Raw genomic sequence first — 15,949 nt, forward strand, 5'->3', positions numbered from 1 at the left:
TTGCCAAGAAGTCATGGTGAAATATTTCATCATCAGACCCTTAGTCTGTAGGCACTGTTCTACTTACTGTATTATTGTCAAGATACATATTTAAAAAAAAAAACTGTTAAAAAAAAATAGATGACCAAATATAAAATAAAATAAAAATATAAAAGTATCAAAATCAAGTCGATTCACTCATTTTGACGCAGCTGTGTGCGTGTGGGCAGTGTACTTATGTAGTAGTGCAATTTTGATACCTATTCATTTTGCAAAGACGTCCTTAACTACACAGGCAGGATACTCAATATTAGCAACCTACTTCAACAAGTATACAATCTTCTCTTGCGAAGCTGCCTGCGAGTACCTACGTAAACCTAGCTACTTACTCGCGTAAAAAAATAACCTACGTAAGTTCATTTTACGGTTAATTAAAACAAAACACGTAAGTGCCCAACTTTTTGCATGGTTATTTTATTATTGACATTAATGAGTAAGTCCAAAAAACTAACTGTCTACAATTTTATACTAGAAGTTGCCCGCGATTTCATTCGCTGGATTATATGTTTCATAAATCCCAAAGGAACTCGTCGATTTTGCGGGACAAAAGGGAAGCCTATATCCGTATACGAGATACAGACTATTTCTATACCAAATAGATGATGCCCGCGACTTAGTTTGCACGGATTTAGATTTTTTCAATTCGAAGGCTTTGATTTTCCGGGACAAAAGATAGCCTATATCCGTATACGGGATGCAACCTATCTCTCTACCAAATTACGTTAAAATCGATTACGAAAAATTAGTAGATAGACAGACAGACACACTAGTTAGTGCGGATGTCCGTTTCACCCACATATTTTTACATGCATGCGAACGATCGCAGCTAATTTTAATTGGTACACGTGAGTAAACAAATATCTATTTTTAACTAATACACCTACTACCTATATAGTGACACAATCATTACCTAAGCACCTAAATTAATTTCACTGCACATTTCATTGGATAATATACCTAGGTACAACGGTTGACACTTAGCAGTTCTAGAAAACGATCAAATAGACTAGTCATCTGAGGATCATTACAGCTACAGACAATAATATCATAAACTACTTACTGATATGAAATTTAAGGCTTACCTACTTCATCGAAAAAGGGAAGTTAAAACACAGAAGAGACGACACAGAAAATCGGACTAAACCATACATATAGAGAGAGTATCATGTTGTGGGAGCTGTTTAATTCTTAATGAATACCGTTGTGCCGTTATCGAATTTATCTACTAAGACTTTTGTTAGTTTCACTACAAGGCATCGCCGTGCTAACACTACATTTTGTTACATCGTCCCTGTGCATTGTTGTCTGCCGAGAGGCTTACCCGATTGACGAGGTTATTCGGTACTTGCTCCATAATATTTACGATTGCAAACTCTGGAGTAATTAAGCCTTTAAGTCATAATCTTCACACGACGTAAGGGATGCCTATTTGCGATATCTCCTCGAAACTATAAAACAATAAACGTTTATTACGATGATTTCAGGTAAACTTTGCATCATAAAACGTGAAACCTGTGCGCGGCTGCCGCAGACGACGTACCGACATACTCCCAAACTACGTTGTTACTTCTAAAGGCTGCTGCAGTGTAACGAAAGCTGTACCTAAGTATTTTGGAGGTACATTTTGGCTTTGCGCTATCAGAAAGAACAGGGCATATCGGGCATCCAGCGTGATTATCTGAGCCCGAGTAAGGTTAAACTAGAAGTACACAAAATGTACCTACTCTAGAGCTTGTCTTACTCGATTACCAGCCCACTCAATAGTTATAATTACTAACCCAGTTCGTTTCTAACGTTTTTAGCAGTGCGCTCTCAAAACATAACTTGAAATGATGTGCATATTCAACGTCAAACACCATGAATCTGTGAAACATTTAGTGCACTGGACAATAATTTCGTCTACGTGGTTGGGTTAGTCATGATAATGAATGATGAAACTAATCAACATGTGAAGTCGTTGACGTGACGTAGTGAGATGATTCAACTCAAATTGGACGCGGAAGCTCATGTTAGGTACCTAGATATTTTTAGTACTTAAATTAACAATCGTCCTCTTTTATGACGTCTTAAACTTTGTGTTATCAACATGGAACTAGGAGTCAGCTTGGTTTATATAGTTATCTGTAATAATAGGTTCTATTCTCTCAATTACGTAGGAAGCTACGATGTGACTAAAATAATGAGTTTTAAATATTTTACATTCAACTTTTCATGTCAGAAATGACTCATCAGTAGATACGTAATGAATTCTCTTTGTGTTACTTGTATTTGTGTCGTTTTTCATAATCGCCAAATTTTATTCATTATCATGTTCGAGGACACTCAAATACAAGTATAGTCCGTACAAAATGACTTCTCACGCGCCGTTTTAACTCTATAGATCAACTGTCATGTCAAAAATACGGTTCACTTTTAAAAGAAGGACTAAGCCCTAATTAACACGAGTTACACTGCGCCCAACGTGGGGCGCCAGTGTAACCAGCCTCTTTATGTTTCATTTAAAAAACCTGGTTACAAAGTACATATTTCTCAAATTTGACAAAGCAAAATAAAAAATATTTTCAAGAAAAGTCAAGAAGGTAGAGAACTTGAGATATTTACAAAGTCATTTTAAGAAGATTTTCCCTTTCTAATAGTCAGTTTTCAGACAATGCTTATGCGGCACGTGTAAGCAAACCCTAAATTATGATGACACAGGCACTCCCATGGGAGCGTCACTTTAACCTTCGCGGCACTGATGGATCTTTCACAATCTAGCTCATTGTCATATTTCTCAAGAATTTGTAATTACTGTTGATACCTCATACCACCCAGTTTCTAAGGCTGATTTTCCTGGGTAGAAGGAAGTTAGCAACAGCGGTAACTTCCATTTAATTTACTAGATGACACGTCCGCTTCATCTTCCGCATGGGTTTATCTACGGTTTTTAAAAATCCCGCAGAAACTCTTTGATTTTTAGGGTCCCATACCTCAAAAGGAAAAAGGGAACAAAAGGGAAAAAACACGTTACGTATGCAGCGACCTTAACAGGCAGACATTTTCTCATTTATAGGTATTAATATGGATTTATTAGAAATCTTAAGTATAGTTTTCTAAAGTAATTTCATAACATAAGCAAAATTCTTATAAATAAAATGCTGAGTAAGATCTAGAGATCCATTAAAGTAATGCTAGGTAGGTATATCAATTAATGTAGGAGGTACATATTATTATAGTTATATATTAATTTGAACGTTTTTTGTTGTTCTTATTCATAGGTACTGTTATTATGTAAACCCTATTTATTATCTGTTTATCTTTAAATTATTTAATGACGTACTTGGGGCTCTTCAATCTTTAGTAGTTAAGGATAAATTCATTGATAAATGATAACATTAGATATCCACTTAAGCACATACCTAATCCTTAAAAATTTCCAACACCTGTTTGTGAGTCGTCATTTTACCTATATTGTGTACCTAATACTCGTAAGTTTGTTGTTATACCTACGTAAATATGTACAGTTTTCTTGTGGGTAGGTATAGGTGGTATGGCACAGGTATTACCTAATGATTGGACATACCTATTGTGCTAATTACCTCCTGCGCGCCGCGTGGTTGTGTTTCAGTAAACCTACTAAGTAACTGATGATTTCTATGTGTGGTTAATTATACTTATACCACAATTTTACGCTGTGCTCATATCAGTATATCGGCAGGCAACTAACGAATAATTGTATTTCTTACACTTAAAAAAATTATTGTTTCCTGCTTTGCCTTTGACTTCATCTTCGTTGACTTACTTATGTTTAAAAACTCCCACAGGAAGTTTTTTCCCGGGCTGAAAAGTAGGAGTTACAGTCCGTTCTAGGCGAGTGTGAATAGCTTCATATAAAACTATAAAATGTTCTGCCACTGAAACATCCGATTAAAATCCGAGCCTGACAGACGACAAATGGAAACCGGCTCAATATTATCTGGGTAATGTTCTGTCCATTTTTCGGGCAGTAGTTCAAAAGATTCCATAAATATTATATTTATAACTTAATGTGTCAATTAAATACGACTCCATTAATAATTATTGTGGTTTAACAAAACCCTCCCCCCAAGTACCTACTACGTTTCAAGTTCTTCTCATTATTTATTCCGTTTGAATAGTGCAACTTACAAGATGTACCTACGTCAAAAACCAGGAACTGCAGTGATGAAATAAGTAATGTTATACTATAAGACGTAGCTGAACCAAATCTATCTATACTAATCCATACTGAATATTATAATAGCGAAAGTGTGTCTGTCTGTCTGTCTATCTGCTACCTTTTCACAGCCCAACAGTTTAACCGAATCAGACGAAATATGGTACAGGGTTAGCTTATATCCCGGGGACGGACATAACCTACTTTTTATCCCGGAAAATCAAAGAGTTCCCATGGAATTCCTAAAAACCCATCCGTTTAACCGATTTGTTTGAAATTTGGTACCGAGGTAGCTTGCGTCCCTGTAGTTGACATAGGCATTTTATACCGGAAAATCAAACAGTTCCCAGGGGATCTTTAAAAACCTAAGTCGCGGGCATCCTCTAGTTTAAAATAAAACATTGAATAAATTGAACCAATAATACAGTCAGACGTAGTGAGATGACAAAGACCTATTTGAATTCTTATAATAGGTTCATCATCATCATCAACCTATCGCATGCTCACTACTGAGCACGGGTTTTCTCTCCACCACGCTCCGCAAGTCCGGATGGGCAGACTTCGCACCCTTTGAGAAAATTATGGAAAATTCTCAGGCATGCAGGTTTCCTCACAATGTTTTCCTTCACCGGTAAAGCAAGTGATATCTACCTATTTGATTGCTTAAAATGCACATATAACTCTGAAAACAAAGAGATGAGTGCCCGAGTTCGAACCTCCGACCTCTCGAAAAGAGGCCCAAATCTTAACCACTAGGCTATCACCGCTCTGTCCTGCCTCTATGTACTGCCTAATGACGTGAGCACACGTGAGCCATTTCAAGTGTATGTCTATCAGTCTTAGCCTTATCTCAGCGGCTTTAAGTTGAAAGACGGCTTAGATACGTGTACCAGTGAGAGGCTCGAGCGCGGAAAATGCGTTAGCGTCATACAAGCTGGCGTCAGGGGCCGGCGGTGACGTAGTCTTCAGTTTCTCTGCCAAATGTGACTCAGATCCGATATAAAACGACGATGCTGGGCAAACACTGCGCATTTCAGATCAAACTGCCGTCCACTCGGGTGTTAGTGATATCATTATCAGTGTCAAATGTTTGTAAACGGTGTTGATGTTATCAGCTCGCGTTTGAACAATATCGCATTGGATTCCTTGAATATTCAAAGTGAGTTTTTTAAAAATAAAACTGTAATTTTTGTATCAGCTTGAACTTTTATTCAACTAATTTAAATTATCTTGTATTAGGATTGGTAAATCTATTTTTTTTTTTTGTTTATACGTGAAATATTTACCTATAACTTAAACTTGAAAAGTACTGATAAAAGTAGTGATGTTGTGTTAAAAAATAGAGTTTTTTTATTTTATTTAAAATTATTATCAACCAGACTAGTCGGTCCTTTCGTAGAGCTGAAAATTGAAACTTATATTATTATATGTAACAATTTACATTGTACAATTAATGACTTTTAATAGATACGAAATATTTTGGTGTTTTGGTAGTTACTCATTCGTTCTTCATTATTTTAAACTTGTATAAGAACTAAAATAATTTTATTGTTCTTCTTGTTACAGCCAACATGCATCCAAAGGCAGAGAAAGCGCCAACATGCGAGAAGAACCCACTGCCTCTTCTACATCTCACACCAACAAATGCAAGTCATAGAAAGAGCGATGGTACTCCACAGCAAGGAACTGATAATCCTTGGCTACTGAAACCACAGCACGAAATACCACCTACGCCGCCGCCGAAAACTGACCAAAAACCGGTCAATTTCTTCCCACAAAGAATCGGTTAAATGTACCAGACCAGTAGAAATCGAAACAATTTTGAAATGGCAAGTTGCCATCCCGTCAAAATACGGACTTTCGAATGAAGTCGTATAAAAATACTCCATTGCGTTAATACAAAGTAAACACATCAAAATCATGTAATTGCGAAGAAGCTTTTTGCTAGAATATCTTAAAATAATCTATTCGATGAACAATTCTGGGATATTATCCTCTTGTCTATTTATTTAACAACAACAAATAACGCATTTGGTGATGAGTTGAAGAAGATGGTACCTAACATACTAGGTGCAATTATATAATTTTATATAATAATTATTGAGCATTTGTTTACGCTTTTAGTTATAAGGGATTTTGATGAGGAGTTTCATGGTTGATATAAAAATGTGTAGAAAGTAGAAAAATACTAATGTATTTCACAGTATTAATTTAAAGTTATTGAATTTACTTAATTGACAGGGAATGTTCTTTGCGAATTTTAGTTGAAGAAAGTTATTTTATGATAAAATAAATTAATGTTCAATAGTTTAGATAAATTACAGCATACTAAAGTAATAAATGATTATGTCAATAATAGTAATTTTAAGTTATTTAATGAATAGGTATTGATTACTTATAGTTCTTTGCAAATGCTAGTCGGAGAAAGTTAATTTATTGTTGATAAAGTAATGTTCAATAATTTAGATAAATAATAATTATAGCATACTAAAGCAATAATTGATTATGAGAATAGGTAGATAAGATACGAAAATATACAGTTATATTTATTTGAAACTGAATAAAAATTTAAGAGATTGTTATTGAAGTTTGGATTACGTTATCAAACTCTCAAGAAAATATTAAATGAATTTAATGATTCGTATTCCTGCCAAGTTGCTTTAAGATTTATTTCTTAACTTGAAAATAATAAAAATATTTACATATTAATGTTAAAATTTTATATTAAGTAATTATAAATTAAAAAATACAATTACATTCAAAATAAGTAATAAAAAATTCAAAAGGACTTTTATTATTAAACAACTAGAGAATATACCTATCTAAATATATATATATATATAAATCTTACTAGAAGATTTATTTTACGTATCACCAACTACTCGTAAATTACAAGATGATAATATCTGGTGCTAATGTTTTGATGTAGCTAATAAGCGGGAACTCTGCCAAATCAGAGTCTTCTCTGAAACAATACCTACGTTCGTATTCTTTGGCTGACATTATTCTGGTAAAAATACTCATTGTAATATTTCATACATTATGGATCATTCTTTTGTGGTAGTAAATACTTTGCAAGTTTTCCGAATTAATATATTTTAAGTGAGGTTTGAGGTTGAGGTGAGTAAGTACAGCCGAAATTGTCCATCTACATTTTTTCTTTCTTCCATAAATAGCATTTTATTTCAGTTGCCATTTCCTATCTAATGCTGATTTATTTATTTATGTGCATGATAAAGTAAATCTGCACGACATAAGAATTCCTATCCTCATCCTAATTAGAATAACAGTCCTGTCAAACATTTAAGTAGGTAAGTATATTAAAATACATGATAATAATTACAGACTTTAATTTAATTTCTTGATTATTATAAGCCAAGCAAAAACAAAAGCAAAGCTGATAGTTCACGTTGTTCGATAACGTAAAATTAAAAACAGTGTTTAATTGATATATCATGAACAAGAGCACTTTATTAGTAGTAAGTAGTAACGAAAGACGACAGTAATTATCAATCACGTTTTAATGAAATATCCGCTTGTTGACGTTGGTATAATATCAAAGTCATATCAATTAAAATACCTACTCGAAATTTGTAATTACATATTTTGTGTAATAAGAACTAGGTACCTATTTTTAAATATTCATAATCGCCACAATTTAAAATACAGGTAAGTATTTGATCTTTGTGTAGAGTTCATTCACGTGCCTTTTATGTGGTAAATTATAATGTCGGTGTAAAGAATAAATGACGTATCAAAAAATAAATGTACTTATTCGAGTGATTCACGTTATAATGCTTATGAGTTAGGATATGACTCATGAAATGTCTGTAACTTGCGAAAGAACCCCTCGGGAAAAACTGTATAGGACTACTTAACTGTACCGGCTTACGCACACATTTCTCTTATTCAAATGGTACTGTTTCAATGTTTTAAATATTTCACTTTTAGGGTTCCGTACCTCAAAAGGAAAAACGGAACCCTTATAGGATCACTTTGTCTGTCTGTCTGTCTGTCCATCGTCGTGTCTGTCAAGAAACCTATAGGGTACTTCCCGTTGACCTAGAATCATGAAGTTTGGCAAGTACAGGAATAAATCTGAAAACCGCGAATTTGTGGTTACATCATTTAAAAAAAAATTAAAACGTGTTTCAATTTTCAAAGTAAGATAACTAAACCAAGTGGGGTATTATATGAAAAGGCCTTACCTGTACATTCTAAAACAGATTTTTATTTATTTTTATGTATAATAGTTTTTGAGTTATCGTGCAAAATGTTGGAAAAATACCCGAGTACGGAACCCTCAGTGTGCGAGTCTGACTCGCACTTGGCCGGTTTTTTTTGTAAGTTATTAGTTTAAGGTCAGTTTTGTAGCAATTAGTAACACATATGTAATTAGTACCACATTACATATATCAATACTAGGTATTAATATCATAAATGCGAAAGTGTGTCTGTCTGTCTGCTAGATTTCCACAACCCATCCGTTTAATCGGTTTAATCGATTTTGACGAAATGTGATGCAAAGATAGCAAGCAAACCCGGTGATGGACATAGGTTACTTTGCCCTTAAAAATAAGAATAATCCCACGGGATTTTTATAAACCTACTTGCGTGTGAACAAAGTCGCGAGTATCATCTATTTGGTACAGAGATAGCTTGCATCCTGTAAACGGATATAGATTAAGTAGGCACTTTTTATCCCGGAAAATCGAAGAGTGCCCTTGTTTTAAACCTATATCCACGCGAAGTCGCGGGCATTATATATACCTACTTCTATATATTTTTTCTTTTCAAACCTACCAATGAAACAACAACAACAACAAAAATTAGGCTCTACTGTATGTATAAACAAAAATAATTACCTAGAGATGGACTCAAACAATGCCTCAATAGCTCAACACTTGAGGAGCGGACTGAATTCCGAAAGGTTGGCGGTTCAAACCCCTCCCGTTTCACTATTGTCATACCCACTCCTGGCACAAGCTTTACGCTTAATTGGAGGGGAAAGGGGAGTACAAGTCATGATTAGCATGGCTAATATTCTTTTAAAAAAAATAAAAATAAAACAATCTATACAGCACCTATACCTACAGCTACTATCTAATCATTTCAGTACTATAAATTTAATTAGATGCATAATTATTAATTTTATTGTGTTACGTATGTAAAGACAAAATACCTAGTAATAATATGTACTCATCAACGACTCAAACCGCACAAAGTACAGCTACTACTTGACCAGCCGAGATGTATTTATTGCAGTCTAGTAATGATTTCAAAGAGGTAAATTGAGTCAAAACAGACATTGTGGGTGTAATGGCTCTGTCAAATGTCCCAATTGGAGCACTTGTATTTTGGATCGCTTGACTCACTTCCAAATTAAACTTCCTAAACGTTTCTACATAACATTTATGTATATAGGCACATCGCTTATTTACGCGATAGCCTGAATAAACAATTTTATAACTTTCTACATAATATGTGTATTATGACCTGAATTTGCATTTGCAAAATTAAATGTTTTTTTTAATCCTAATATAACAAATTTACATGCATTTATCTACTGAATTAGGTACTTAATCTCCATTGTTTGAATCAAATTAAGAAAAGATGTGTATAAACTTTTCACAGAAATTTTTCAAGTCTCTAGGTTACCTACTTTACTATCATAAAGTGTGTTTGTTTGAAGGTTTGTCCTTCAATCACATCGCAACAAACCGACATATTGATGTGTTTTTGCATGGGTAAAGTTTAATACCAGTAGAGTGACACAGGCTTTGTATTCCGGACAATCAAAGAGTTCCCACCGGATTTTTAAGAACATGAATCCACGCGAACAAAGTCACGGGCATCAGCTAGTAGTAGGTGTAAATGTGTAGGTAAGTAAAGTCAGTTAATAACATATTACTTATATACCTACTTAATAATGAATATTTCATTTTAATATTGAAGATTCGTTAGTTATAAAGTTACTTTACCTAATAGTATTTTTAACTGAGTGCCAAAAATTTCCCAATAATGTCTTGGCTTGTGAGAGAAAAAAATCCCCGTATTCAATTCCGAAACAATTTCAATGCATGACAATTACGCTGGCAATTGTTTCTGATTGACGGTTTGTTGTGTGTAGATAAAGGACATCCTCAAGAGGCGAAGTCCAGCACTCTTGTAATAAAATTCTAATACTAGGTATAACAATATTATTGAGGTCATGCCTAGAGAAAACATCACATCTATATCATAAATAACCAACTAAATATATGGTGTCAATCCCGAGGCCACTGTCCACCTTCGACGGCGAGAGACTTAGTGGACTGTATTGGGTGTTAATTTCGAATTTGGAAGGTGTCCACGCGGGTCAAAGGGCACATGAAGGATACAAGGACTCGTGCACTAACCTCGACAGTCTGAAGGCAGAAACAGGCACGCACAAGCACTCGCAGTCCCTCGCACAGGCACAATTCACTTCACGGGACACTCCAGGGGCGTATCTCAGACGAACAGCGGCGATCGCATATCCACCATCTTGGGTTGAATGAACACGAGGACGCGACTCAATTGTCGTACGTGCGTCTCGCGGAGCGTGCATGACATACTGGCGTCATAAAGACGCGAACATCGTGGCGTTGCAGTTAACACCACGAAGATAGGCGAAAGTGCACGAAGGGAGAATGGAGGGTAGTTAGGAAATAAATGTGAAACACCTTATCACATTATGTTAACCAATAAATAGCCAATAGGTGGCGCCACCATTCCCCCGCCCTTAAAGGGTTGCCTTTAAGAGAAATACTACTACTTTAATAGCGGACTGCTTTCAGCAAGCAGTAGAGATTGTATGTATAAATAGGCAATATATAGTACATAAATATATGCTAAATATACATGGCGGTAATATTAAATTTATAAATAGAAATCATGAAATATTAATTAATTATCCTTACCTAATCTAACCTAAACTAAAGTAAAAGAACGGCTCAACGATTAGGTAAGAACTGCCAAACGTAGGAAAGTCTTCCTAGCCGGCCTAATGGACGCTATATGAGCAACGCCGTCTTTAGAACGATGGACCCTGTCTACAACACCTGTCCATCGCTTCTTAATGCATTGGGCAATCTTTTTTATAAAGGAACGGCGAAAATTAAATTTTATGATTAAGCTTTCCCAACATTCAACGCAACGTTGGGAAGCAGGAGGTTGTAACTTGTATGAAATATGAATTTCAGTCGACTTCTCCTTAAAGCGCGAGCGATAATTTTTAAATAAAAAATTAAAAGGTTTGTTGCGATACGAACGAGTTGCTTTAGTGTTACGAAGACTGCTCGTATTCTTACCCGCAACTATTCCAACGTGAACGGCGCGAGTAGTCAGATAGGTAAAATTATATGAGAAAGATTTATGCCTACGAGCGCCACGACATTTTATTGGTCTATGGGTTACATGGGTTGCGTAATTGCAGCCTGTCTGTATAAAACCCTTGATAGCGCGCAAATTTTTACTACTCGGCAGATCAGCTGCTAGAAGAGAAGAACGCGGTTTTAATTTAACGCGCGTATTATAATTATTTTTGACGCGAGTTATTATTAAACGTCGGTCGGTTAACATTTGGAACCTAGGTCTGAGAGCAGACAAAGTAATTTCTAGTTCGGCGCGTAAATATATTTTATGCTTAGACGCTAGCTTATCCGACAGAAGTTTCTGTTCTGGTATTTCAGAAACAGAGATACCATCCAGTTCCTCAATTGGCAGCTGGGATGGTGCGAGCAATGCTCGCGGAGGCTCATGGAGCGACACGAAACGGTTGGCTGAACTACTAAGCGTACCGGCATCATCAGCGACGACCTGTAACTTGGTCGCGCTAGATTTGTCCTCGCGAATGACGTCATGATGCGTGGACAAATAAGTAGGTATACGCGAACGATCAGACTCAACGCGAGGTGACAGAGGAATGTAATTATTCCGTAAGTATTCGCGATAAACCTCATTATAAGCCAGCCTCAGCTGGGAGTAGGCTTTAGGTTTACGCTGTAAACACAACAGGTGTTCGTAAGTAGGTTTAGAAGAATTACCAATCGTAAATATATTTTTGCGGAAAGGTATTGCAATTGAATGACTATCACCGACGGAAACTCGTGCAGTGATAGTGCTAGATAATCTTTCGCATTCATGGCCAACGGAACCTTGAACGGACGCGCAGGTAAGCTCCTGAAGATTATTTAGATTGCCCGTAGCGGAAGTCGACGAACTACGCACTAAGGCAAGGCAGGCAGTCGTAGTTGACTGAATACTAGTAGGCTTTAGTGCAGGCGCCGAGCCCATGAGAACATAGCCGAATACGGTATGTATAGCCGAGGGCTCGGAAGGCTTTCCGAGTACGACACCTGGAAGCAATAAATGCGGAAACAGTGAAGACCCTATTAACATGTCAATAGGGCTTGGACTCGCGAACGCATTGTCGGCGAGGTGTAAGTTACTTAAATGCGCGAGCGCGTCTTTATCGATAAGCGACGAAGGCAAGTTTTCTGTTATATGATCTACGACCAGTGCTGAAATATCGAATTTAATGTTCGTATTATACTTAGAATGTAATTGCACGGACACCGACTTACTTATAGGTTTTTCTGAGCCACCGAAACCCTTAACAATTGTGTGTAGGGTATCGTTTTGGCGAATATTCAAGCGCGTACAACAATCAGCTGAAATAAAGTTAGCTTCAGCCGCGGTATCTAACAAACAACGCAATAGATGAGTGTTTCCCTTACTATCGTAGACTATCACTTGAGCCGTCGCGAGCAAAACCGAAGTAGGCATATTACATTGCTCGCGAGGTTCAGAGGAACTTTCATTACACGATGTTTGCGACGCGGCAATGGATCTCGTACATAATACGACGCTCTCGTTCAAAGTTACCGTTGGACCGGTTCTAACGACCGCGGCCGAGCGCACGGGCTGTATGACGGCCGGCAGCGGCGCCTGCGCATCGCTCGACGCGGCGGGCGCGGTGCCTAGCGGCTCAGTGGTTACAGTGTCGGGCATGCCACTGGAGGTAGTGGGGTTCGAATCTGACGCAGTAATGTGGAGCCAGGTCGAGTGCCTCAAGTTACACTTTTTACAATTCGTATTTGAATTGCAGCGCGAAACCTGATTGTGCTTATTGGAAAGACAATTTACGCACGCGTTACATTGTTTAACTAATTGGAAGCGTTCTTCTGGAGAAGCTTGCACAAATCGCGGGCATTTGAATAAATGTTGATGAGTTATATTATCACATAAACATTTAACAGCGGGTTTATTATTGTCAACCGTGGTTACAAAGGCTAGTTTTTGAGAAGAAGCATTTTTCTTATTAGCTGTGCTTCCACGATCGACAATCTTCTTTGTATCACTGCTCGGAGACGCTGGAGACAAGCGCTGCATTATTTTAGATTGATTTTTAATAAAATTAACTAAATCTTCGAAGGTAGGTATCGAAGACGAATCACCTAGCCGTTCGAAAGTACGTATAGAATCTGAATCTATTTTCTTAAGCGCGATATGTAATACAATAAAATCTGTCAAATCAGGTAGCTTAAGATTTTTAAGGCCCCTATAGGCCGCCACAAACTTTTCTATAAATAAATCAAAATTATCGGCAGAGGCACTTATCGATTTAAATTCTAACAACTGATCTAAATAAGTAGCAGCTATCATTCGTTTATCGTCATATTTGTCTATGAGAGTTTGCAACAACAAAGAATAATTCTCGGCGCAGGGTGTTATTCCTGAGCATGCGCTAAGCGCCTTCCCCGTCAGTTTACCGAGAAGATAATACATCCTCTCCGAATCAGTAAGAGTTGTATTATCGTGTATAGTCGATTTAAAATTGGCATAAAATAAAGGCCATGAAAGAATATCACCGTCAAATGACCTCAATTCGATAGGTGGCAAAGTTGGCTTATTTTTGCGTAACGACGCTTCTTTGCTTTGAGTTTGAGGGCTAATCTGCGAATTTACTAATTTAATACGACCATACAACTCGTCAAAGGAAATTAAGCAATAATATTGAGGTGTCGCATCAGGATCAATCGTTAATAAACGGTCATTATATTGATCTACAAGTTTTTGAAACTCAGTACGAAGCGTATCTAATGTGACAACCGAGCTAAGAAAACTTTCCTTTACATCCGCGTTTGTATGTACGTTTTTCGAAGAATCATAAATATTTTGGATCCTTTGGAAAATAACGTTTCGTTTAGCCTCTAACAATGTTAACTCCCTATCTTTTGGAATCGAGGAAGCGGTTCCTAAACCTTTATTCTTGTCCGCCATGTTTACACGAATAAATTAATTGAACGCGTAAACCGGGTGGATATCGCTTGTTAGTGAACTAAGCGGTAATGCAACGTCGCACGATCCGACCGTAAAGTATGTGGGTACCTAGGTCGGTTGCGACTTGCGAGACGAAATATTATGAATTTACGTATAATTTATTTAATAAATATGCAATATATTATTAAATACACAAATATATAATTATATATGTATGGGGGATGCCTACAACTCAATTATTGTGGCATAAATACGATATACGATCGTTGTAAATGCGTGACAAATATTATGCCACGCTTTATAAAATACATATATAGGATATATAATATAAAATAGACTTATTAGGCAATTCTAATAAGAGCGGGTGCGTTTGTTAGGTCAAACCAGAGGGATGGATCAGCAATTTAGATCTCAGTCGCCACGTAGTTGACGAAACAAAGTTCGAAAGATCCGGCTTCGAACGGAACCAATATATAATTTCACAGATTTCAACTCTGTATTGAGGTGATATGAGTTTTATGATAAGTAATAAGTATATTCACAATTTTGTCCATTTTCTTTGAATTCAGAAAAACCAAAGCACTTCCTGTCAGCCGCTCCGGTCGATAACTTAGCTCAAACCGAAAACCCTGGGAATATCTAGCTATCTATAAAAATCAATCACGAAATGTGTAATATTATATCAGTTTCCGTAAGTAGGTATAATTGTCTGTGTAATTAGATTCATTAATGTAATTTATAAATGGCAATTATTGCAGAGCTTTTAATTTATTGCGCTGTTTCCATGTTTCGTAACTAAAAGTATGAGACGTAGTGCCTAAATATTACACTATTGACTTTTCCCTTAGGGCCATGGGTTATCATGAAAGCGATCGATGTTACAAAAATAACCTACAATTAGACTATTACATTGTATATACACTATACATTGCGTGGTGATATCGAACGTAAAGCACTAGAAATTTCGAAGTACGTAAACGATTAAGCGTCAGCGGTGCAATTGATTTAATTAAAGACGACAACTCACCTGAGATGCCGCGATAGACACTGATATAAGTGGGTACTGAATGCGGTTAAGATATTATTTGCTAAACCTGAACTGGCTCAAAGGACGGCCTCCGATGAGGTCGCTGGCAAAGCCTGATATGCCGCGACACGTTACTGACTCTATTGGCGACTACAGTACGTGAAGACTTTAACATTTTCAGAGCTGCCTCTACGTTATTCGAATATCAATAAGAGAGAAAGAATATTTTTTACTGATGAAGTCTCAATCGTTATGATTCTAGAAAAAAATCGTATCTATAGAACATAAGTGAAGGGATTTCTTAGACTTTACGTTTTAAAATACGAACTTGTACCCACGTTATCATAAAATAGTCAGAAATAGCAAGTCAAAGTCACAAGACCTTGTTAATATATATTAATTAT

The 15,949-nt window shown here is 36.5% G+C and overlaps 3 protein-coding genes across 6 annotated transcripts in view; 1 reads left to right on the top strand and 2 right to left on the bottom strand.

Moving 5' to 3' along the window:
• The window catches only part of LOC123868918 (microtubule-associated protein tau), a 31,815-nt gene extending 16,142 nt beyond the window's left edge, over positions 1–15,673 (bottom strand). For 2 of the 4 annotated variants that reach the window (XM_045911600.1, XM_045911599.1), the window contains exons 1-2: positions 15,546–15,673; positions 1,361–1,487 (exon numbers count right to left, since the gene is read on the bottom strand). In XM_045911600.1, the coding sequence (XP_045767556.1) occupies positions 1,361–1,393 (33 nt within the window). In that variant the 5' untranslated portion in view covers positions 1,394–1,487; positions 15,546–15,673. The remainder of the gene's footprint in view (positions 1–1,360; positions 1,488–15,545) is intronic. The other 2 variants (XM_045911597.1, XM_045911598.1) reach the window with 2 other exon arrangements.
• LOC123868925 lies at positions 5,113–6,800 on the top strand. Its single transcript, XM_045911606.1, has 2 exons — positions 5,113–5,372; positions 5,780–6,800. Exons 1-2 carry the CDS (start codon positions 5,300–5,302, stop codon positions 6,001–6,003), a joined length of 297 nt encoding a protein of 98 aa, XP_045767562.1. The 5' UTR covers positions 5,113–5,299; the 3' UTR covers positions 6,004–6,800.
• On the bottom strand, positions 11,721–14,023 carry LOC123869085. The gene is made up of 2 exons (XM_045911822.1): positions 11,823–14,023; positions 11,721–11,727 (listed from the first exon to the last, which is right to left on the bottom strand). The coding sequence occupies exons 1-2, from the start codon at positions 14,021–14,023 to the stop codon at positions 11,721–11,723; spliced, it is 2,208 nt and encodes a 735-aa protein (XP_045767778.1).
• Positions 15,674–15,949: the final 276 nt, after the last annotated feature.

Source organism: Maniola jurtina, chromosome 10, assembly GCF_905333055.1.
Source record: "Maniola jurtina chromosome 10, ilManJurt1.1, whole genome shotgun sequence".
Classification (NCBI taxonomy): Eukaryota; Metazoa; Arthropoda; class Insecta; order Lepidoptera; family Nymphalidae; genus Maniola; species Maniola jurtina.